At 38.3% G+C, this 24,868-nt stretch overlaps 1 protein-coding gene across 3 annotated transcripts in view; it reads right to left on the bottom strand.

The window, feature by feature from the left end:
* Positions 1–5,506: 5,506 nt before the first annotated feature.
* Positions 5,507–24,868, bottom strand: part of LOC116290008 (lipoxygenase homology domain-containing protein 1) — a 44,564-nt gene continuing 25,202 nt past the window's right edge. For all 3 annotated transcript variants that reach the window (XM_089039888.1, XM_089039887.1, XM_089039889.1), the window contains 17 exons: positions 24,062–24,381; positions 19,770–19,963; positions 19,282–19,456; positions 17,634–17,824; positions 16,796–16,973; positions 15,270–15,463; positions 14,556–14,718; positions 13,810–13,951; positions 13,473–13,593; positions 13,185–13,253; positions 12,122–12,169; positions 11,408–11,683; positions 10,614–10,946; positions 9,683–9,833; positions 8,780–8,918; positions 7,874–7,967; positions 5,507–7,333 (listed from right to left, as the gene is read on the bottom strand). In XM_089039888.1, coding sequence (XP_088896014.1) covers positions 6,878–7,333; positions 7,874–7,967; positions 8,780–8,918; positions 9,683–9,833; positions 10,614–10,946; positions 11,408–11,683; positions 12,122–12,169; positions 13,185–13,253; positions 13,473–13,593; positions 13,810–13,951; positions 14,556–14,718; positions 15,270–15,463; positions 16,796–16,973; positions 17,634–17,824; positions 19,282–19,456; positions 19,770–19,963; positions 24,062–24,381 — 3,244 coding nt within the window. In that variant the 3' untranslated portion in view covers positions 5,507–6,877. The remainder of the gene's footprint in view (positions 7,334–7,873; positions 7,968–8,779; positions 8,919–9,682; positions 9,834–10,613; positions 10,947–11,407; positions 11,684–12,121; positions 12,170–13,184; positions 13,254–13,472; positions 13,594–13,809; positions 13,952–14,555; positions 14,719–15,269; positions 15,464–16,795; positions 16,974–17,633; positions 17,825–19,281; positions 19,457–19,769; positions 19,964–24,061; positions 24,382–24,868) is intronic.

Here is a 24,868-nt window from a genome sequence, read left to right as displayed (position 1 = left end):
ACAATTGGCGAAGTTATTAAACTTAGAATTTGTCTCGAAATTCTGCAGCAAGTGTGAATTTTTCGAAGTGCCCGGGTCGGCGATGGGGTCACGCACGAAGGGATTTCTTCCAAATTTTGGATGGCTTTAACGGATTAAAGGAACACAAAAAGCATTGCAATGGGTTAAGTAGTAAACAGGACTTATGCTGCAGAAGTTTCGTGACTCTAGAGTAAAAAGCGTAAATGTTATTAAGGTTCGAAATTGTGATTTTGGCGCGAAAATCACCGAAAAGACGTCTCGAAAAGAGGAACACTAAAATACTTACGAGCTGGAAATTTTTTTGCAATGGGTTTTAGAACATGAGGTTCACCGGTTTGTGAAGTTTAAAGGCCAGACGATAACAATTGGCGAAGTTATTAAACTTAGAATTTGTCTCCAAATTCTGCAGCAAGTGTGAATTTTTCGAAGTGTCGCCGGCGCTATTATGTAGAGCCAACGTGAATCATCGCATTACCAATTTATTGAGTGAGGTGAATGTAATGGTGTATTTTGAACAACTTTGGGACAATTAGGGAAGAGGTTTAATTGGAAAAAAGGATTTAAAACTGGTTTACGTTCATTGAATCGGCGGCTGGCGAATCCCGGGCTGAATCCCGGGCTAACTTCTCGACGGTACATAGCATCGTACGCGCAGTCATCGAGATTTCCATAAATTCTGGTTAAGGTATGTGTTTTTAAAGCTAAAAACAGCGTTCAGATGTTCTTTATTTCTTTCTTTATCATTAACGATGTATATAAATAGACATGATTGCGTTTTGTCGCCAGTTTGCTTTCATTCAATGCCAGTTGCGTGACCAAAGTACCAGAAGTTTTTCACTAAATTTGACCTCAGAGCAGCTTGCGTTATGAGCTCTCGTGTTTAAAAAAATGAGTAGCCCAAAAATATTATTGCATTTTCGTGTAGACGAAACATTGCTCTTTCACCAAGATATAGTTTTGAATCTATAGGCGATGTAGAAATGGCTAAAAAGATGCCCTGATTTTGATGTATTTTTTGTACTGAAAAAATGTCAAAGATTCAAAAATTCACTAAATAATCAATCTTATATTAATCGTAATAATTTTATAATGTGAATGTCAACTATTATGTGTTCTATCAAAATATTGTATTGGTTTTTAGTTTGCGTTGAAATGAAACTTTTTAGAGAGTTCATATCGAGGCGTACTTTTCACCCTTGAAAACCCGCCTGGAAGCGAGAAAACCGAAAATGTCATTTTTCGGCGAGAAAATTGTTTTTTTCAAGTTTTATATTTTTTTCTGAGAATCAGTTCAACTAATGTAATCTTCTGGTAAGGAAAAGAAAATTTTCATTTTTTAAATTTTTTCCGACAATAGTCGATATTTACGGACAGCCTCTCTTAAGTAATAAACGCAATGGGATTCCTTTTGATGTGGATTCATATATTTCAGCAAACATAGTTTGCTTCTAAAGACTTATCACCGTAAGAGTGCTTATGGTTAAATGGTTATAAACCGTATCTCTTTGATTTTCCATGCTATTCACGCAAACGCTCCCCGTATCGTCTACGCGTATTTGCAGCTTTACCTTTCCATGGCAGTTAGCAACCATGTGTAAAGTCCAAACCGATAAATTCTCGGAGCTATTCGTTGGCGGTTCTACGGAGAAATGCGTAGGCTCCCTGTTGTTCGTCTTCGCACGCATAGGCTGCAGTATGCCGTTGTCATCCAGGAACCTGAAGCCCACGTTGGCGTGGCTGCTCGTGCCAATGCAAATACTGCATATTATCAGCTTCTTTCCCGAGTAGTTCAAATTCACGGACATTCCGGTGACATCAACCCAAGATGCCTGGGTGTATTTTTTCTCGCCTGTGTAAGTCGTATAGACACAATCTACTCCAGCTACGTAGGGGTTGTTCATCGCCATATATAATAGCTCAGACCAATGCTTGCAACTGTTAAGCCGGCTTTTAGTAAGTTATGGTCATATTCCTCAGGTATGGTTGCGGGAATATGCTTTGATGGTTTCTTAACTACGGGTAGCTTCGTTTCATGCGACTTTTTTGGCTTCTCTACGAAGTGAGGAATGCCCTTGGTAGTATCAGAGTTCACGTCATTCACCCCAAACTTCATATCCTTAGTAGCTCGTTGAAGTTTGTTGTCGTATCCTACTACAGAGCCAGTATTTATAGATAAATTACTGGGCATTAACCAACAACCCGGGGCTACTGCATAGTCCAACCTCGCCTTAGAATTTTGTATAGCTAGTTGGTAACGCTGTACGCCCTTGCTTATGTCGCCCTCCAAGATCGAACTTTCGAATAAGATCAAGGCTTCGGCTCGCGTCTCTTCTGCGGCGCCCGTATTCCCCACTATGCTTGATCGGGTATTTACTTGGGCTCCAAGGATAGAATACACGTAAGCTTCTATGCTGCGGTTCAAACGGGCAAGGCCGGCTTTGGTTAGTCCTTTACCTTCTGGGGGGTATGAAATTAAAATATTGCTTCGTTTTCTCGTCGTTGGTAATCTTAATAATCAGTGGATTGGCCCCTGCATACTTACCACCCTCGTCTTTGAACAGAGGTCCGTCTCTAACTTCCTTAGTGGTCTTAGCATTTGGTTCAAAGAAGGTGCTACTGTCGTGAGTTTCTTTATGATACCCAGTGTTCCATCGTAGATTCAATGCATGAACTTCCTTATCACTTAGCTCGTGTCCACCAATCCCCCAATAAGCCCAAATATGTCCCAAACCATTGTTAGCACCGGCAGTACATCTAAAATCCTTCCCTACAACACCGAACTCCTTACAAAGCCTGTTATAGGCTGGAACGTCGTATTTGTTATCTCTTGGATAGAACGCAGCATCTCCTGGTAATGTAGTAACACCCATCTCATGCAGTATTCTTCTAACCGTGAAGTGAAAATGAAACATAAATATTTAATTCTTCATCAAGTTTGCACTTACACCGCAGCCGCTAGTGGCACACCAAACCGCAAAGTTTAGTTGCTGCGGCCAATAACGCATGTTAGGACCACTTAACCATTCATGAGATTCCTTAGCGATGGTATGAACAATGGGAACTTCTTTGAAGATATCTCGCACCTTTAACGGAAAGGAATGGTTGTTAGAGATCCGCATATTCAGCGTTAGGCCCAAGCTTGGATGTTCATCAAATGGAACCGCGGGTATCGGATAAGTACTGGTACCCAGCAATAATTCCTTTGACCAACCTTGCACGGGCTTATGTTCGATATAACCAGAATTCTTCAGTTGATTGTCTATCTGATCGACCAGCGTAGGTTTCAAATCCTCATTGCTGTACATTCTGGAGCCGTTATAGTAAATACCATCGGGCCTTCTTTCGAACTTACTAGGGTCTGCATGCGGAAACATCTTCCTAAAGGCTCTCCAATTCCAGTAATCCCTGTTGTCGTGATGTGGCTGCTCCTCTATGTCATTCCCAAAAGCGTCGTACATTAGTATATAATGGATGTTATACCATCGGCACCTCCACTTTATCCCGATTTACCTAAGGAACCTAACGAATTAAACGCGGAGAACTTCAGGCTTAATAAAGCAAATTTAATCCTGGCTTACTTAGAGGGGCAAACAAAACACTACGAGGAGGTTAGGAAAAAGTATGCTAGAGCCCGAAGCGCGCTGCATAAGATTGCGATAACTTCGGGCTCCATGTCCGTGGCGTTAACAGGCACCGGCGTTGCTACCTCACTCACCGGACCTGGAATAGTCGTTGGCGTTCCTTTGGCCAGCGTCGGAGCCGCCTGCGGCATCGTTTCCGCTGTTACAACAGGTATCATGAAGCAATTATCCGGTAAGATATCCAAGCACGATACGCACATAGCCCTAGCAAGAGCAAAGGCTAACACCATCGCCGACTTAGTCTCCCAAGCTCTGCGGGACCGCCGCATAGACGACGTGGAGTTTTCTTTGATCCTCGCGGAGGAAAAGAAATACGGAGAGTTAAAGTCGGGTAATAAAAAAACCATCGTAAAAGATCTTTCCGAGGAATCTCGCAAGAAGATCTACCAGGAGGCAAAAGAGGAGCTGCAAAGAAAGCTCGCTCAGTAGACATCTGCTTTGAAAAGAGCGTAGGTGGATTTCGGCTGCATATTTCATCTTCTCGGAATCCATTCTAACAGCGTGTGGTTGGGGTCTATTTTGTAAAATATTTCATAAATTACGTCAGGGTAATAAGGAATATCCTTATCCAACCGACAGAATAACCACTCGGCCCTTTGCATATCTGGGACATGAGGAATACGCCTACCGGTAATCTCAGACAAAAGATAGGGGATAGCTTTGTAATATTTCCCTAGCTTTAATTTTTTCAGCGTTTTCCGTAGACTTTGTGGGGTTGGCTCTTCTAAGTGGTCTATGATTTTCTTCCTTACTTCGTTGTTTAAATATACCGGTCGATAACCTTGGATATGACTCATCCAGTCCCTAAAGTATTTTATTCTCTTATAAGGTGTTTTCTTACGACCTCCATTGGCGTAATACTGCTCTCTGGTAGCATTTGGTACGGCATTACGAATATTCTTACCACATTCGTAACACTGCGCTGACGTGTCGTCTTCTATTTGCATTTTCTTACCACAACACCAGAAACCCTTGGGCTTGGGTATGTTAACCTTGGGTCTTAGACAAATCATACAGAAGTCATTGGTGAACTTTTTACATTCATGCATATATAAGACAAATATTCCCAACATAGCAGCAACAAATAACGAGACACGGGTATTTCCCGTGCCGGACCATTCCTCAAACCGCCCGTAAAACCCGTAAATCTTCGACATCCACCGCGAGTCCCCCTTACTGCTGCTAAGGGTACAAAATGTACTTATGGCCCATTTTCACTTTCATAACAAAAATAGCTCTTTTATTTATGTCCTATAGAATGGAATGGAATAAGAGGAATAGTACTATAAATGAAGTCAGGGTTCATAATAATACTTGAACTGCTCGTATATGAATCAGAAAATTCTAAATCAGATACAAGCAGTTCAAGTAATAGAATGGAATAGTAATGGGATGGAATGGGAATAGGAATGGGGGAGATGTGGGGGAAAAAAGTGGGTAATATTGGGTTATCGTGAGCGAGCGTTAAACAAGAGCAATTGATGGTTTTCAACCATTCCTAAGAGAATTAAATAACAAAAGACACGGCGGCCATGTTGGAGGATATAACAAAAGAATTCATTGACAATTCTTTTGTTAAGTTCCTCCAACATGGCCGCCGTGAAAACCATCAATAACAACTTACAGCGAGTTCCACACCTTTGTTCCTCAGTAACCTGCTTGATTAATAATAGTAAGCTTGTAAGCACAAGACATCAACACAGTTGACAAGCAGGGATCTAGCCTGGGCTCCAAGCCCTTGGGATTGAGTTAAAACACAAGGTACGGATTCGGTTAAGCCACCCATTCTGCTGTAAGCCCAAACAAATAATATCTAAGACGTAAACATGATCATAATAATAAAATAATTCAAAAATTACCATTTAATATTCTCTTAAATCTTATGGCTATTTATGCAAACTTTGTTTTGGAAAAATTAGAAAACGACTTATCTACACTTTTGGTGTTTATGAAACAACTATGATTGATTAGTTAGTCAAATTAAACACACTTTATTGTCTATTATCGGAAATCCCATCCTCCTCTTTCGCTTCGGTACAATAGGAAACCATGGGAAACCAGACCACGTGTCATTCCCTAGAGTATCATTTCTTTGTTTAACAGTTGCACATGAGAAGACACATGAATATGGATACAACTCTAACAAAGAATCTTATTTTCAAGACCATGTGTCATTCCCTAGAGTAGCATTTCTTTGTTTAACAGTTAAACATGAGAAGACACATGAATATGGATCAACTCAAACAAAGAATCTTATTCTCAAGACCACGTGTCATTCCCTAGAGTATCATTTCTTTGTTTAACGGTAGCTCATGAGAAGACACATGAATATCGATACAACCCAAACAAATAATCTTATTCCCAAGACCATGTGTCATTCCCTAGAGTATCATTTCTTTGTTTAACGGTAGCTCATGAGAAGGCACATGAATATCGATACAACCCAAACAATCTTATTGTCAAGAGAATGACACGTGATCTGAAATTCAAAACAGTGATTGGGTCTATTAGTCTCATTTCTGAACAGTCGACCAATCAGAAATTGTTGATCAAACCTAGCTCAAGATCAATAAACCCGAGGACCCCAGTAGTGTTTTAAGTCACATTCTAGCCGATATATTAACCGTCGGTAGCCATACATGTCCCGAATCTTATTTACTTTAATAATAATAAAAAAAACAATTAGTCCTTAGTTTCTAGAAGAAGAGAAATTTGCTTAAAAAGGTCTGTTTTAGAGATGAAAGCAATCCACAACAAAAATGTAAGGACGACAGAAACATTTCTACTGGAAACACTCATAAGTAGAGGGCTACTGACCAACCAACTTATGCATTGAATAACTCTTTAGTGTTCTAAACTCGTCCCGGAGAAATCCAAAAAAATTTGCTTCATGTAAAGAAACCTAAGAAAAGTGAAAACCGACACAGCATACCTATTCTCATAGAGATTGTTTTCCAAGAATTTTAGGCTTCGAAAATTAGACACTTTTGAATACTTACTTTAGTCCAATTTTTACTTTTTTTAGGGCACACTTTGAAATTCGCCGCACTTTTAACGATTCATTCTGCTTTTTAAGAGTTCAAACAGCAGGGATTTTTTTGTTTTGTTTTTTGCATTAAAATCGAGTGTCTTCCGTCATATCCGTCATGCCGATATATAGAATTTTTCCACGATGGCAAAGCGAGTTATAAAGCTGGCTATTTTCAACCAAATTTTCAAACCCAAGAATCGCTGTTAGAACCTCCCTTAACTTTCATTTTTTTACTCTTATCCACCGATGCATAGGGTGGCTCTTCTCTCCCTGTATCACTCTCATAAGCAGGCGGGGATCGGCTTCCTTGAAGGTCCTGCATTTCTATCTCTTCTTGTGACCCTTTCGGTGCAGGTCGGTTACGATTCTTATCATCATCAGCTTCGTAACCATCTTCGGTTATTCTTCGGGGAGAGTCTGTTTGAAGATGTGGTTCGGGTAGAGACGATTCGTCTGCTCGTACTGTCTCGGGTATTCGGTTTTTCCTTCGTTGGGAATTTCTTGGCAGTGATACGTCGTCGAAAGCACGAGGAGCGGCCGGAGTTAGTCCGAATTCATCAGTTATCTCCTTGTTTAGTTCCCAGCCTTCTTTCTTTATGGAATTTCTTAATGCAGTAAAAGCCCACAGCGCCATAAGCACCTAAGAATCAAATCAGAGATTAGACCAAAGCATGGACTTCACTTAAATTTTTTTTTTCACTTCGCGTCGTCCTTCTCCTAACACTTCTTATTCTTCCGCGTGCTTTATAGCTGCACACAGCACGCGTCGCATTTTCTGTTTCTTCAATTCTACCGCTACCAGCCGTGCCTCTCCTAACACTTCTCTAATGTTCTTCCAATACCCGAATGCTTTATAACGGCACACAGCACGCGCGTGCGCAATATCTATTTGATTCAATTGTTGTTCCATGTCGAGTTTGCACACAAAAAAAGACAAACAAAAACAACAACAACAACAACAAACAAACAAACAAAAAATTCCCCACGACTTATGCTGGAGGGGTTTCTAGAAGATCGATAGAAAATTAATTTATAGTGCGCAAATATCGAATTAAAAAAATATCAAATGCATTTTTAATTTAATTTCAATTTCATTTCAAATGCGTTTCTGTAGATTTGGCGGGAAGAATTTGCGCAAGACGCGTGTGCTCGCCCTGGGACTTTCGCGTTTCAAACCTACCTGGTTTGCAGTCTTCACGACCTTTTCAGGATATTTATCTTTGCTTTTGGCAATTGCAACAATTCTCCTAAAACCATCTTTGTCACGACAGTGCCTGGAATAAATCAGAATACAAATGTCTTTATATTTCAATTCCTCTTTTCTCGTATCTCTATCCTTCCTATCTCTGCACCATTCCTCCTTAACATTCACTCTCAACCCTAACCTACAACCCTAACCTTACGTTAGGCTCCGTCTAAATGACTTTTTAAGTAGTAGATCGCATACCATACATCCGTGAAAAAGTTAACCCAAGTTTTGTAGGCCTACGGTCTACTGAGGTCTACCAAACTTGATAATAGACCTCCTCGGCTCTGACGTAATGTTTTCCCATTTCAGACCGCATGTCATTCCCTAGAGTATCATTTCTTTGTTTAAGGTTTGCGCTCGGTTGCACATGAGAAGACACATGAATATGGATACAGCTCAAACAAAGAATCTTATTCTCAAGGGAATGACACGTGGTCTGGAATTGGAAAACATTACCCCAAGCCGAAGAGATCTATTTGTGCAAATTTTGACAATTTCTTCCAAGGTTTTTGAAAGATACTATATGTATTTGTATGCACTTTATCAATAGTCCTTTTTGCAGTTCCCTGCGCCATCTTGAAAGGTAGCCGTGCCTGTGCATTGGAGCGAGACGAACGGTGAGTTTGCAATGATAGAGACATGTGAATAATTGTCCAAGGTGTTAAAAAAGGTCTCTATCATTGCAAGCTCCCCGTTCGTCTCGCTTCGATGCAAAGGCACGGCTACCTTTCAAGATGGCGCCAGGAATTGTGAAGGGGACTATTAAGTAAGTATTGATAACTGTTAAGAAAACAATAAATAAATAAAAAGCTAAGTATAATGATTGATTTGACATACTTTCCATTAGGCAGACTGTTATTAATGACTTGATGAATAGCACATAATAAAGGTCCAACCGTGGTGCTGTCGTACTGGATCTCGTCTTCATTCTTAGGATCAGGTAATCGACGAACGAGATCTTTCATTGCGAACTTTGCTGCAATACAATAAAGAAAACAATGTCAATGAAAAACCGCCTAAAACTGCATTAGGGCACAGCTTACTTACAGTTTCGCATTCGAAGCATACCGCTTTATTGGAAGACTACAGACTCATTTGCACAGGCTTACCTCGTTTATAAGTCATCTATTCAAAGACACCATTAAAAGCCCGTGAAATTTCAAAACATTGGTATTGTTCAACTTAAACATTCTTTACATTACAGTTGATTTTCGCAACAACAAAAATTGTTCTCAAACGAGGCAAAGCCTGTGTAGATGAGTCATCAGTCATTAGAGACAGCGGTATTTACCGAATGAGAAAAGGGACCTTTACAAGGGAGAGGCTCAACAAACTCTACTCACAAGAGATGCAGAGTCCAGGAATTGCCCTAATTCACTACGACGTCTCTGCTTGTTTATGTGGGGGATAGAATCGCCAAATCCAATAGAAAATTCAACAGAATTTGCTCCTAGTGAAACAGTTTAATCTAAAATGGCCTGGTTTTCAGATATAATATTATATAATATTCTGAGCGTTTGCTGGCTATTCTACTTCTCTTCGTGGATTGATACAGGTTTTAGAACAATTTTTTGGGAATTTGTGCTGATTTGACCCCCTCCGACGACCATGATCCTTTGCGTTTAAACAATAGATTGTTTTGATGTGACGTCATAGTGAAATAGGGCAATTCACCCAGAGACCTCATGCAGACGTGAGAGACTGCGATGTACAAGTAACTAAGCTACATTGGTGTCTTACCTATTAGTTCTTTATTCCTTGGGTCTATAGCAAGGTTCCTCAAACACGTGGCGGTGGCTCGTACCACGGGATCGTGTTCAACTCTAAGTAGTTCCACCATGATTGGAAGGCCTTTATCTTTTCGTACGGCTGATCTTATGATGATCGCCCACTACAGAGAGAAAAAGACAGAATCAGATATAATAAAATACCTGCTATGAATGGATGGGAGCGCAATTTCTATTTCGCCATTCGTATCCAAAATAACGGTTATTCTGATTTGCTTTTTATGAAAGAAAAACAGGGGGCAGAGGGGGACACTTATCTTCCATTGTTATATTATTTGCCGTTGTACATAAAATGATGAGCTTTAACCCGCCAAGCAACTGGAACCGTGACGCGGGTTCAAGCTTACCCATATTATGTACAGCGGTAAATAAAATAACGATGGAAAATAAGTGCCCCCCCCACCCCCCCTGTGAAAGAAATTAAATTCTCTTGCGTTCTGCAAATTCCCGCGTGCTTTATACCTACACACAGCATGCGCACGCGTTTTCTATTTCTCCATTCATTCTTAAATTCGTGGAGTTCAAAATGAATTAATCTTTTTTTCACGAATACGGAGAAAGCTATTACGATCCGACAAATCGTGATTTATGGGTTTGGGGGCTATGTGGATTTTCGGGGAGAGGGGGGGGGGGGGGTGATAATGAAAACCTTTATTCAAGAATGATACACTTTTTAGTAGCCTCAAGGACACTGTAATCAATGAGAACCCTGGGGGAGGCACCAGCTGTTGCCATTAAAACTGAGGGGGGTGGGAGGTATCAAATTAAGCAGGGTGATTTAACATTTATACTCATTAATATTATAGAACTCTGAGACGAATATATTCAAAGTTCGTAAAAATGAGAGCTACCAGCTAAGTACCAAAAATGTCTATATTCTTTACCTTCCAATTGCAGGCCATCAAGTTATGTAGTGCACCTGCCACGCCCTCTATCGTGTCAGGATTGGAAGCTTCCGCCATGATTGACAGATAAGGCTTGACAATCTCCGGTTGCCATAGCAACTCCACACCCTTCGCAGGGCGTCGGCTTTCTTCAGGTTCTTTGACTTGTTTGCTTTTTTTAGTCCCACATGCAGCGATACAGCCAGGCTGCGAAGATTTCTGTATTTCTGAGGGGGGAGGGGGTGGTGGGGCGTCTTCGTAGCGTTCCCTGTCTATTTCGTCCTCAAGGCGGTAGGACAAGTTACGAAGAGTGCAAACCGAATTCTCTATGGACTAAATATTGGAAGAAAATATCACATGTACGAATAGACTTAGTGAGCATTAGGGATGATTAAATAACGTGATTTAGAGGGGAGGGGTGGGGTTATGCGGACCCACTACCTCTGTGAGTGAAATCCTGGATTTTGTCCTCAAGCATCTCTGAAACGAAAGTCAATTCGATCACTGAATTGAACGTACTGTATCTTTACGTGTATGCTTCTCAATGTATTTGTAAGGAAATAGTCGCAATTGGCATTCATTATTGAGCATCTCAGAAAGGTCTCTGAGAGAAAAGGGTGTATTTAAAATCGGGTCTTCATTTTGGACCATTAATTTGACCTTACACATTAAGGCTTGTGGTATAAATTGAAATCTTTCAACCAGCCGTAATTTGGTAGGGCTTAAAAAGTCTAACCGTTCCCATTTTCTACGCATCCCTAAAGTTAGAAAGTTAGAGAGTTTATGCTAGGTACCTTATTGTCCACGTCCGTTTTTGCTACTGGGGCATAAATGATCCACACCAGAGAGTCCACAAGTCCTTCACAAGCACGCATTTCTTTTCTTGCATCTACTCCAGCTGAAGAAAGATTCCTTAAAATACCGCTAGCGTTTCTGAAGACTGTGGTCCATTTGACAGCAGGGATGGGTTTACCGCTCTGGAATACCTCTTCGTCCCAACCAGAATATGGGATGATAATGAGTTTGATTAATATGATAAGACAGTAGTGAATAATACGCATCTTGAGTATCTGTTAAAAATCGAAAATGAAATAAATGTGTTAATAATGATAATAATAATAATAATAATAATAATGATAATAATAATAATATTAATAATAATAATAACAATATTTTTTAAATTAATAATCTTTATTGACAATAAGAAATAAATATTTACAAGATAATAATTTGTTAAGAACTAATCAAAGTGTAGATTATTTGTAAAAATTTCAAATGTTGATACTAAATAGATAATATTAAAAAAAATTTAAAAAATTGAGCATAAATAGCACGATAATAATAATAATAATAATAATAATAATAATAATAATAATAATAATAATAATAATAATAATAAAAGCTATATTAAATATAAAAGCGAATAATTATTGTCCCCAAACCAGCCCTTGACTCTACCCCAAAATGGTAAGCGCATAAAATATTCCTCATATGAAGTTTGTACCTACCTCACAGGAACTAAGATTCCACAGGACACCCAGTACTAACTCCTTCACCTAAAATAGACAAAGGAAACCTCGTGTTATTTATTTTTTTCAACCTTCTTTTATCCCGTCTCAAAAAAATGGTGACCTACAAATCAGCTCTTACATGGTTATTTTCTTTGCATTTGTATAGATCCTAGTTTCACTCAGAAAATACCGCCAAAATCCTTTATGACTGACAATGAGAAGATGCCCAATCAAAAACGTTACTTCGGGGGGAGGGGGTGGGGACCGATATTGTTCAAAAAAAATGGAGTACGAATTGGATTTTGTTCGCGTAAATTGTGTTACGAGCGTATTCGTTAGAAAATACGAAAAATAACATTTATGTCTGGAGAAATTAGCATAAAAAAAGGAGAATTGCGTGACCGATATTCGGAGTTGCGATACCTCAGACGATTACTGACATGATGATATGTGTTACCAAAAACCAAGCATCATATGAAAAGAAACTTTGCTCATATCAAAGTACGATACATTTGTTCGCGTAGATTGTGTTACTTGTGTATTCCCGAGAAAATGTGAAAAATTCTAGATGTATTTCGAAAAAAGGGCGTTACTTGCGTGACCGATACCTTGTGTTGCGTTACGAAACCTCTTTATCATTTTATTTTATCGGCCGAAAAAATGTGGAAAAGTGCTATTTGTGGTTTGATAGAAGAGTGTTACTTGCGTGACCGATACCTTGAGTTGCGTTACAAAACCTCTTTATCGTTTTATTTTATTGGCCAAATAAATATGGAAAAGTGCTATTTGTGGTTTGATAGAAGAGCGTTACTTGCGTGACCGGTACGTTGAGTTGCGTTACAATACCTCCTTTTCATTTGATTTTACTAATGGTACACGAACTGTAGTCCTGGCCGAACGGAACACGATAACATCACGTCTCGCTACGAAACGCAGTCCACTCTAATAATCATGTGCAAGGGAATATGTTACTAGAATATATATATAAGAATAAACTAACGATAAAAATAAATAAGATTAGCAAATGTAAAAGGATTTTTGCATAAAAAGCTGTTCTTACCTCGTCTTTAGGTGTTTTTTGTAGAAGTCTGATCAAGGCCTCGATCCCATAACATTCAGCAATTGCCAGCTACGAGAAATGCATATTAAAAACATGAATAAATGTCTGTCTGTCTGTGTCGGTCGGTCTGTCTGTCTGTCTTTATGTGCGGGTGCGTTTTTTAGCTGTCTGTCTGTGTGTCCGTCCGTCTTAATGTTTGTCTGTCTGTCCGTCTATCTTTCTTTTCGTCTATCTGTTTGTTTGACTGTCCTTCTCTTTTTATTCTTTTATCTCAGTCAAGATCGTCACCTTGTTCTCATCTCTGTCTTTACTGTACGAGACATTTCTAAGACAGGATGCCGCTGCCCGATGTACTGCATACACTTCATGATCAAGAAGACGAACAAGCACAGGGATCCCACCAAGCTCTCTACAAAAGAATATCAAGTATTTAGCTGATAGGCAGTTAACTATTAACGCACACAAGGATAGCTCTGCATGAGCACCATCTCAAGTCTTGTCAAATATTGCAATATATATTGTAGATCTATTTCAATTCGTCTTCCATTCCATTCCATTCCATTCCATTCCATTCCATTCCTTTCCTTTCCTTTCCTTTCCTTTCCTAAACCAATCCCCTCAATACCTTATTTTAGCCTTTACAGCCTCGTCGTTGTAACACAAGTGTTGGAGATAAAATGCCGAGTTTACTATGAGATTAATGTCATCTGTCTGTAAGTATTCGATCAGATCTTGAAGATCAGGTTCGTGTGCATAGGTCTTTCTCTCTGGAAAACATAAAGGAAAGAATGATCAGAAAAATAAATTAGATAACTGGGAATATTTGCATGCTTAAACAAAATAACGATATGGAAAAAATAACAAAATCTGTAAGTTTTATTGATACACTGGAACAACCTCTGTGCTGATCAAAATCAGGGCACGGCTAACTCACTGATCGAATAGACCACTTCGGCTCTGACGTAATATTTTCCCATTTCAGACCACATGTCATTTCCTAGAGTATCCTTTCATTGTTTAATGTTTGCGCTCGGTTGCATATGAGAAGAGAAATGAATATGGATACAGCTCAAACAAAGAATCTTTTTCTCAAGGGATGACACCCCAAGCCGAAGAGGTCTATTGGAAAATATCGTTTTACGTTTTGCAGAAGGAGGCTAATCAGTTAATAAACCCCTTGCGATATTTGATGTCAAAGAAGCTCAATTTAGAAGAAAAAATAAAAGAATTTCAATCTCATGAGAATCGGAAACCTATTGTTATGTCCCCCAAATTGAGCTGCATTCTGACGTGCTGCAAGGGCCTATAATGGTGTCCGTAACACTTGCCAATTAGTAACTAAACCTTATTAAAAATATAAACACGCAATACCAGGATACAGATCTCTTTCTGTCTTGCCATCGTCTTCGTAATCTGCCAGCCAACGGTTGCAGGGAAAGACCCAGCATTCATCGAGTACCATTATAACAACCTCCGCTAAAAACCAACCCGTACCAAGCCCCTGACCGTCATGACCAATACGGATCTTCTCGACCTGAAACGAAATATATGAAATAGTATAAATAATGTTGAATACAACTAAAATATTATCCTTTATCGCCCTTCTTTCCTTCCTTCCTACCTTCGTGCGCTTATTCATTCGTTCGTTCGTTCAGCTCAATAGACCCTTTTCGAGTTCCAAATTACCGCTGTGTTTCTCGATTACAGACTCATTTACTCAGGCTTAGCCTCGATTTTGTGAAGAATATTCACGTGTTCCAGTCAAGGTCCGTCAAGTTTCAAAGTGTTCGTATTGTTGAACTTGTGCATTCTTTACTTTACCGTTGGTATTTGCGAGTAATTAGACACTGATACGAGGATTAGCCTGAGCAAATGAGTCTGTAATCAAGAAACACGGCGGTAATTTGGAACTCGAAAAGGGTCTATTTGGAGGACATAAACAATAGGTTTCCAATTCTCATGAGATTGAAATTCTTTTGTTTTGCCCTCCAAATTAAGCTGCTTTGACGTCACATGTAAGGGCATTGCCCTTCAACACGGACAGTCCCGCCAAAACCTCATTATTCACTTATCTAAATGACTTACATTTCCAACATCAGTCGTGTGCATATTGAACTGAAACTGGCTTCCTTTCTGTAGCTGGCCAGTTGGTTCACAGACCTGTCGCAGCTCCACTACTCCTGTATCGCCTCGATCACCAAAGATCTGCATGTACACGTTGGAGTCGGTACCGGCGTTCTTTCGCTGACCAGTCTTTAGTGTAATACTGTAGTTTTGAACTGAAACATAATAAAACAATACGAAACAATACGATTTACTTGGATTGTTTAGTAAGGAAAGATCGTGAGACTTATGTAGCTTATGTAAAGCAAGGAAGAGACTATGCGGTTATTCAAGCGCTCTGGTGTTCCATTACCTGATCTCAGTCCTATTTATGGATCAAATCCACTTCGACGTAATGTTTTGCCCATTTCAGACCACGTGTCATTCTCTCGAAAATAAGATTCTTTGTTTGAGTTATATTCATATTTATGTGTCTTTTCATGTGCAACCGTTAAACAAAGAAATGATACTCTTGGGGAACGACACGTGGTCTGAAATGGGAAAACAGTGGATTAGGTCTATTGTACCTTTGTGTTGTGCGTCCTACTTCAGAATATCCTTTGAGGCTTTGCACCATCACGTGAAGGCAGCCATGACAGAGGAAACAACAACAAAGTCTGGGAAACTGAATTCTTTCTCGCGTATCCCATATTTGACAAGATTCAATAGGACGTTTGCATGATGGCGTCATTTGACTCCCACTACCAAGATGCTTCGCGAATTTTCTTTCTTATCTAAATTTGTATTCCCTCATGGGAATAGTGAGACAATTGGTGCTAATTAACTGAACGAAAGAAAGTGTGCAAGGGAGTCTGGTAGTAGAGGTCAATGACGCCATCATGCAAACGTCCTACTGTTCCTGCCTCCTGTCATTGCTGCCATCACGTGATGGTGCAAAGCTCATTACATTCCACAGGAAGTCCACTTAAAGTGCTACTACGACGAAAATCGCTCAAACTTGGATTCAGCTGAAACTTCCTAAAAATACTCTTTAAAGGTCCAATAATCACTGTATGAAGTGTTTTCTCGATATTCAGGACGAAAGTATGATATTTTTACGATTACTTTTTGGAGTCTGTGACGTCATACACTCAACATCGAACATCGCTCCATACATTTCTTTGTATATAAATCCTTAATTTATTTTATTCCTATGAAGCCAAAAGGGTGGCTAATGTGCTTATTTCACATTACTTGTGACTATAATTTATATTTTGGGGTGTTTGGGTATTTCTTTCTCCCTTTACTACTGATATTTTGATCATAAACTACAAAGAAATGTATGGAGCGATGTTCGATGTTGAGTGTATGACGTCACAGACTCCAAAAAATAATCGTAAAAATATCATACTTTCGTCCTGAATATCGAGAAAACACTTCATACAGTGATTATTGGACCTTTAAAGAGTATTCTTAGGAAGTTTCAGCTGAATCCAAGTTTGAGCGATTTTCGTCGTAGTAGCACTTTAAGTAAATAGCTTCATAATCTACATAAGGTGTTATCTTACGTGGTGGTTGTGGTACAAGTTGTACTTCAGCTTTAGTCCCATCAACATCAGGAATCCATGCACGACAAGGGAAGATGTAATGCTCTCCTTGATGTGGACTGTTGAGCAGGATCTCCTCCAGGTACCAACGTGTTCCTGGTTTATTGCCTCCATCATGGCCAACACAAATCGCTTGCACCTACAAAGTAATGATAAAAATAAATAATGATATTCATGAAGCCGGATGATGATGATGATATGATGATGATGATGATGACGATGACGAAAATGATAACGACTGATATTGATAATGATGTTGATGGTTACTTATTACTGTTGATGGTGACAAGAATGATAATGATAATAATGAAGATGATGACTGATGAAGATGATTGATGATGACGATTAATGACGATAAGGACGATAGCCTTTCTCCGGGTTGTACAAAACTTTTTCTTTCGTAAAAAGTTTACATGTGAGTTAAGTGCTGCGTTTGGATTCGCCTCAAAAAAACACTGTTTCCCGCGGAAACATATATACAGTACATATAAAAATATATACAGTATGAGTGGCCATGTTGTATCAGATATACAAACTCGAGGCGTAGCCGAGAGTTTGTATATTGGATACAACACGGACACGAATACTGTAGATTACTTGTCAAACCTCTAGGTTAGTTCCTTTGTGTTTCACTAAAATTTTCAAAATTAAAGTGAATTTGGCCAAGAAAATCCAACTTAAAGTTTATGCAAATGAACACAGTTTTGTATCAGATTTACAACACTCTTCACAGTCGTGATTTCTGTTGTGTTTTCCTCACGAATTATTAATGAGTTTGACAAGTATTGATCGTCCATACCTTTCCAATATCATTAGCCGATACTGTAAAGTAGTCAGTTTGGTCTGGTTCAAATAATGTCTCCATGATCCCTGATCGCTTGAGTTCTATCTTGCCAGTGTCACCCTTGTCTCCATGGATACGAGCCCATACGTTCGCATCAGTGCCGGCGTTCTTTAAGGTACCAGTTTTGATCCTCAGATGATAAACAGCTATGGGTAATGACAATTATACTATTAGACCAGAAAATAATAATAATAAAGCTTCAACAATGGAATTTTCAAGGAGTGGCTCTTCATCTACTGAATTTTATCAAATCCTGAAACAACCTCTAGGATGATCTAAGTAAGGGTATGCCCAACTCACAGATGGAACCCTGAAATACTTATGGACTGAACCAAGTCAGGGCATGCCTAACTCACAGAAGTAACCCTTAAAGATCCTCTGGGCTGAAGTTAGTTAGGGCACGGCTAAACCACAGTTCGAAACTGAATTCAGCGTGTTAAAATTTCTTGCTCGACTCGAAGGCCTGTCTCGCCTCGAAGTGCCAATGGCGCAAATCTAGTCGTTTAAGTGAAGGGCGGGGACTCTAAGTGCTATGCCACCCAGTGCTTCCCAAGAGCCCAGTCCATAAAATATGAGTCAACCACTGAGATAATCGGGGAAAGGCGGTAATTCATAAATCAAACTTGAATTTGTGGAGGATGGAAAACTTAGAACAAGGCTATAAAAAAGGGAAGAGAGGAAGAGAGGAACTACAAAATAACCTTTAGCTAAAACAGGCCTGCAGTACACCAACGACAATGGGATAACTGCTGCGCTAAACTAGGTCAACTGGCTACGGCCATGAACAGTTATTCTGTATTTACCTTTTGCGCCAGCCATTCGTATTTCAGAAATTTTGAAAAACGAAGTTTGAATTTCTGCACCTTGGCCGCCAATCACTTTACTGGTATGCGCCTTGCCGTGTTTTTAAAATCGATAGGAATGTTTTAAAATGATCGCGCATGCTTTCAAGAGACTTCTCAAATACATCAATAATTTAGAGTAGAAACAAAAACAATTTTTCCCTTAAGCAAAATTTTGTAATCTGCTTTTTTTTTTATATATATAACAACATCGAATTACGAAAGCTGACGGTTTGAGTCTCTATGAAAATCGTTATTAATGGTTTGAGGAGCCTTTCCAGAACACTTGAAAACTTATTTTTATCCAAACGACACAAAAAATTGCTTCAAGGAGTAGTTTTTTTCCCCCAACTTATTTTTGGATGTTTGGGATCCAACACTCTTTCTCGCACAAAGTTATAGGGAACGGATACGGCTGTACTGTAAGGTAACATGTTTAACCGTAGCCGTGACTACGCTAGGGATCAGGCCCTAAAATACGCCGCAAACACGGAGAAACATTTAGAATCAATGACTGAAATTCAATATTGCGACTCTTTCAACAACAACAACGTTATAACGCCTTGCTAAACGTCGAACGCCGGTTTGGGGCTTGCGGTACATAGCAAGAACGTCGAGCTAAACTTCTCATTATTAAATAAATTATTTGAAACGATGGGAAGCCATTTAAGTGTAGCGTAATGTCGTCACATGTACGTGCCCATAGCCTTCTCGTTTCATTCACGCAATAATCTGACACACAAAAATCTCTGTATACTGACCTGGTTTAGCACTAAGCTCTCTGACTGTTTTACCATCGCCTTCTTCAGCTGCTAACCAACTCATGCACGGAAACACCACGTGCTCTTCACGTGACGGTACATCTACAGTAATCTCTTCTAGGTACCAGCCTCCCCTTCCTTGCTCACCATCGTGACTTATTAAGACTTTTTCGATCTGGGAAAATAAGTAAAACAATTGTAAAACAATATTTAAATCGTTATACACAACACCATATAAGAGCAAGGCTATGAGAAAAAGATCTTTGAACTATACCCAAGAGAGACCACAGTGCACCATGTTCACTGTTTCAAAAAAAAAGGCCGATGTTTCGAGTAGGATTTTGTTATTCAAATCACAGGGAACCCAAGCTCGGTTTTTGTGTCAGTAAATATGGTTAAAAAATAGAACCGTTTTTTTTCGAGATTGATTGAAAAACTCGACACCAAAACCTCGCTTGGGCTCCCTGTTCTAAATCACACAAACTTACCGGTCCAATGTCGACAGTTTCGATAGTAAACTTATACGTTCTTCCCTTCTCGAACTTGATCTTACTGTTCCCATCTTGACGTAGCATTATCTGTTCGGTCATGCCTTTGGAGCCTACGAGCTGGATGTACACGTTGCCTTCTGTACCATCGCCCAGGACATCTCCCATTTTGAGGCATAGCTGATAGGCGACCACTAGAAAGAAAAAAGGTTGCAATCAATAGACGTTACTTCCGGTCTCCTGCGTCATTTCCGGTCTCCTACGTCAAATAGACGAATGGCAAGTGTTTAAAAGACATGAAGTGCAGTGTTTGTCCTTCACTTACTCTTGAGATAATTTAAACCTATTGAAACCAAGGCATAGAAATACTATGATAGATTTATATACGTAAAAGAATAAGATAAGCGGCAAATATATACTCCATTTCATGGAACGAGGGTCACAAGTTTGTTAGAGGTTCACAAGTTTGTTAGCAAGTGGCTATTAAGTGCTACTCTCGTAAGACAAGGACGATTTAGATAAAAAGTCATAGAGTAGATGTCCTATCTTTATCTATCGAACCACTTTTCGATGCTCGGTTCTATGCTTTCATATTAAAGCCGAACAGCGATCGTGATAATTATAGTAGTGAGACCATGTTATGATTATGATGGTAAGTATATATAGACATATAAATATATAAAGCTATATGTTGAAACTATGCGGTCAATAAGCCAAAGGCAGAAGAACTTTTTTTGCTTAAAATACATCCAATTTCATATTTACCGATACAGGACGCTTTAGAAGCCGGCACTTCAATTCTCCATACACCACTGGCTTCAAACATCCCGGGTTTTGCGGCTATATTCATTTAGCAATGAATAACAAAAAAAATCCCAAACAAATCAGAGCGGTCATATCTAGTAAATGGAAAGTGATGTTCGTTTTTCGCCGCTCCTTGAATACCGGCTCCGACCTACGCCATCTGGTTTTGAGGACGATTCATTTTCGATGCTTTTTTGAACCTTATTAATTTGTGGCTTGTTTCTTCTTTGAAAAGGAAATAATAAACTTTTGATTTTTTGATATTTGAAAGTGTCGCTGTTCGATTTATTATTATTGAAACTAAAACAACAAAGCAAGGTGTGAGCTACAAACCACAACCGTCTTGAGAAACCCTTTTTTAAAAATATGAATTATTTTACTGTACTAGCTTGAGCTATCGTAAAAAATAATTCAAAATTAATTTTTTAATTTAAATGTGAATAAAAATATATTTATGAAATTAAAAATATATAAAAATAACAATAAATTTGATATATTATAATTTTTCTTTGTTTGAAAATGTAGGGAATGATATTCTTTAACGCATTATTAAGGAAACCAGTTGAATTTGCTAAATTACATTCAAAAGTTCATGAATGATTCAATTCACTCCACAAAAATTTAGTCGACCTTTATTTAAAAAAAGCTGAATAGAAAGGATACAAAAGGAAAATGTCCATCACGTGGTATGGTTTCGAGCCTCGACTGATTTGTTCAGATATAGATACAAACGTTGCTTCCACAAAAATTCTCTTTTCTATTCTTTTATAGAAAATATGCTTTTCTCTTGTTTTTTTTGTGTATATTTTGGCTTTTTTAATTTTTCCATTTGTTTTTATTTGGTGTACAGAGTTTTTATCTTTATTTCATTTTATTTTATTTTATTTATTTTTGCCTACAGAGTTGATTTGTACGAAACCAAAACATAATCCTGACATTGAAATGGCTTCCCGGGCACTCGTAGCGCAGTGATTGGATGTCATGTCTTTTGATTTTGATTGGCTTAGAGCTTTGAGGAAAAATGGCTATCTAAAGATGATATTGGAATACCCCTCTGGTATGCTGTTTGTCTATAGAGCTTACCCAATTAAATATAAAAAATAGAATGAGAGACATACGTTCGACAACATTTCTCACATTATTATTTGACTAACAATTTTTCTTCTAATCAGCCCTTCACAAAAATAAAGACATTTCATAGATCTTAAAGCAATTTTACCATTTGTTTTATTGATGTAAAATCTTGGTCTCAGGGGGGAAAAATCTACCTCAGGAAAAAAGCATTTGCTTTTGGTATTGAAAATTAAACTAGCAAAGATAAGTTAAAATGAACGCATGCGCAACATGGTGTCGCCAAAATTCCTGTATCTCACATATTGCAACAAAATTATGAATCAAAACCATATTTTGTCGTCTCTAGACTATTTTTCATTTCAAGCTATTAATGCTAAAGGATACAACATTCAGTTCCAAGCAAAAACATTACAACAAACCGCCAAAAATATTTTTTTCTTACCGCCAAAAATATTTTTTTCTTACCGCCAAAATATCTTAATGAAAAGGAATGACTAAAATTAACCGACAATGAAGCAAGTAAAACGGATGTCGCTTAATTATTTAGTTTAAGAAAAAATATAATATTCATGGAAGAAAATCGAAAAGGTTCATTAAAAAAGCAACATGATATTAAAACTTTGAAACCATGTTTTAGAAATTGCATAAAAGATAATAAATTTAATTCGGGTATTTATCTCAATATTCTCGCTACTTTTATTGCGAGGTCAGTGTGTGGTATCGTATGCCAGCTGGTTTGCGCGATATAGTGTACTAGCTTCATAAAAGGATGTCAGATTAAATATGGTTCTAATAGAATCTAATCAATAAAATGGCTACCTTTTCTATGAATACAATCTGTTTCTTTGATGTGAATATTTTTTTATAATAACGTCGTAAAACTAAAAAAAAATTCAATAAGATATCATGGAGAAAAAGAAATTTTCTTCTTCAATTAAGCACTCAAAAACTTCATTAATTAATATTTTAAGAAATATTGATTCAAACATCATGAGCTGGAAGAATGTCCAAAAAAAAAAAAAATGTATAAACCTTATGTTTTTGCAAAATAGAAAAATGGTCTTATTTTTTTATTCTTGGCTTTAAAATTAATCTTGACTGAAAAATACGTATTATTTATATTTTTAAAATGGGTGTAATGTTAGTAATATTTGGCCAGCGAGGGAAAAAAACACAAAACGATTCGTTCAACGACATAGGTTAAATAGATTTAGACATATTTATGACTCACGATCATACTAATATTCTATTCTAAAAATTACCTTTTCAAGATACATTCGACTTGAGTTTTCATAAAACGTTTGATACCACATTCATACCTAAATGAGTAAGAACTTCAAACCCGCAATCTTAGATCTCAAACTAAGTCTCAACGCCAGAGAATTTTATGTTTAACGCCTTGAAAAAATACCATGGCCTTGCCAAGCGAAAATTTCAATGCAATGAACTCTGGTTCGGAGGCGGAAGTTCTTGAGACAAAATATGGCTGGAGAAAATGTTGTTGGAAAATATTTGATTGGATTTGTCAATTATCTCTACGTCAGATAGGAAATGTACGGTAATACAAGGAAAGGGCGGGAACGTTAGAAAGTCAAAACAAACACAATTCAAAATACCTAAAAGGAAAAGAATATATTTCAGAATCGATAAAACCGAAAAAATAATTTAACATCTAATTGGAAAATTGAATGAAAACGACGGGAGTTCCGAACTGGCTTTCTCATTGTTTCATAACAACATGGGAAGCCATTTCAAAGTCATGGTTAGAAACTTAGAAAATTATTCATCATTTTTAATCATTATAAACTCGATCTCATTAAAACTTCGAGAAAGCACGATATTGTAATAATATTCGAAAAAGTGTTGAGAAAATAAAGCAAAATGAAATAACTGAAAACGTAAACTCATGACGTCCGTGCAGCTAGTGCCATTCCTCTTCAAACGAGAAAAATGTTCTCCTTTGGGAGAAGAAAATCTCTCGGCATGCAAACATTTAACAGTTTCTGCTCTACAACAGAGGCTCTACAACAGAGGCTCTACAACAGAGGCTCTACAACAGAGGCTCTACAACAGAGGCTCTACAACAGAGGCTCTACAATATGGATATATTTGTGAATAGAGATGTTGCACCATTACGTGCCACGGCCATTTTAGATGGCAGAACTGTAAAATCCCTTTGCTCTCTGGAACACTTCTTTTTAGCTTCGTTGTTTGTTGTGGACATTTCAGACCATGTGATGTTGGGAGTTGATTCTTTCATATGTAAATATTTTAACACGTTTGTCATAAAAGAACAATTCTCAAGGGAATGTCATGTGATCTGAAATTAGAAATTTGCATACGAAGCAATCCAACATGGCCGCCGTCACGTGATGGTGCAAAACCTCTAGACTACTTTCAACAACAGAACATACCTTTAGGTTCCGGAGATTCTGTCACGTCTCTTGTAACTATCTCTGTCCTTCTTTCTATGTACCCTCTTCTCGGCTCAACCTTAGAAACATCTCCAGGGGATACCTCGGGTTCTCTGTAGGACCGTTCAGACACATCTACCCGGTTTACTGTCTCTGATGGAGGAGCAGGTCGAGGAGGTGGGGTATCTTCCACTTGAGGGGTACTGCGCTCGATTCGGATTCTTTCTTCGCGGGCTTTTTCTTGAGGTGTCAGAACGATGGGTTTTTTGTAGCGCGTTTCCTCTTCGATAACCATGCGCTTGGATGGTGTAGTTCCATACCTACAGAAAAATAGATTCAAAAATAAGTCATTTCCTGTGTCGTATCATGCGAGATTTCGTGACTTTAGTGACATTTTGTTACAAATTTTGAAAAAAATTTATTACGCGCAAATTTATGACGTAATGATTAAATGCGCGGGATATTAGCTAATATAGACCCCCTTGCATATGACGTCAAAACAGCTCAATTTGAAGGACAAAACATAAGAATTGTCTGAGAATAGACCTCTTCGGCTCTGACGTAATGTTTTCCCATTTCAGACCACATGTCATTCCCTGGAGTATTATTTCTTTATTTAAGGTTTGCGCTCGGTTGCACATGAGAAGAAACATGAATATGGATACAGATCAACAAAGAATCTTATTCTCAAGGGAATGACACGTGGTCTGAAATGGGAAAAAAAGTACGTCAGAGCCGAAGAGGTCTATTCTCAGACAATTCTTATGTTTTGTCCTTCAAATTGAGCTGTTTTGACGTCATATGCAA

This window comes from Actinia tenebrosa, unplaced genomic scaffold (genome assembly GCF_029948245.1).
Source record: "Actinia tenebrosa isolate PJP-AT-01 unplaced genomic scaffold, QUT_ActTen_1.0 PGA_scaffold7__59_contigs__length_16204524, whole genome shotgun sequence".
NCBI lineage: Eukaryota > Metazoa > Cnidaria > Anthozoa > Actiniaria > Actiniidae > Actinia > Actinia tenebrosa.
This window is presented reverse-complemented; position numbering and strand designations above follow the sequence as displayed.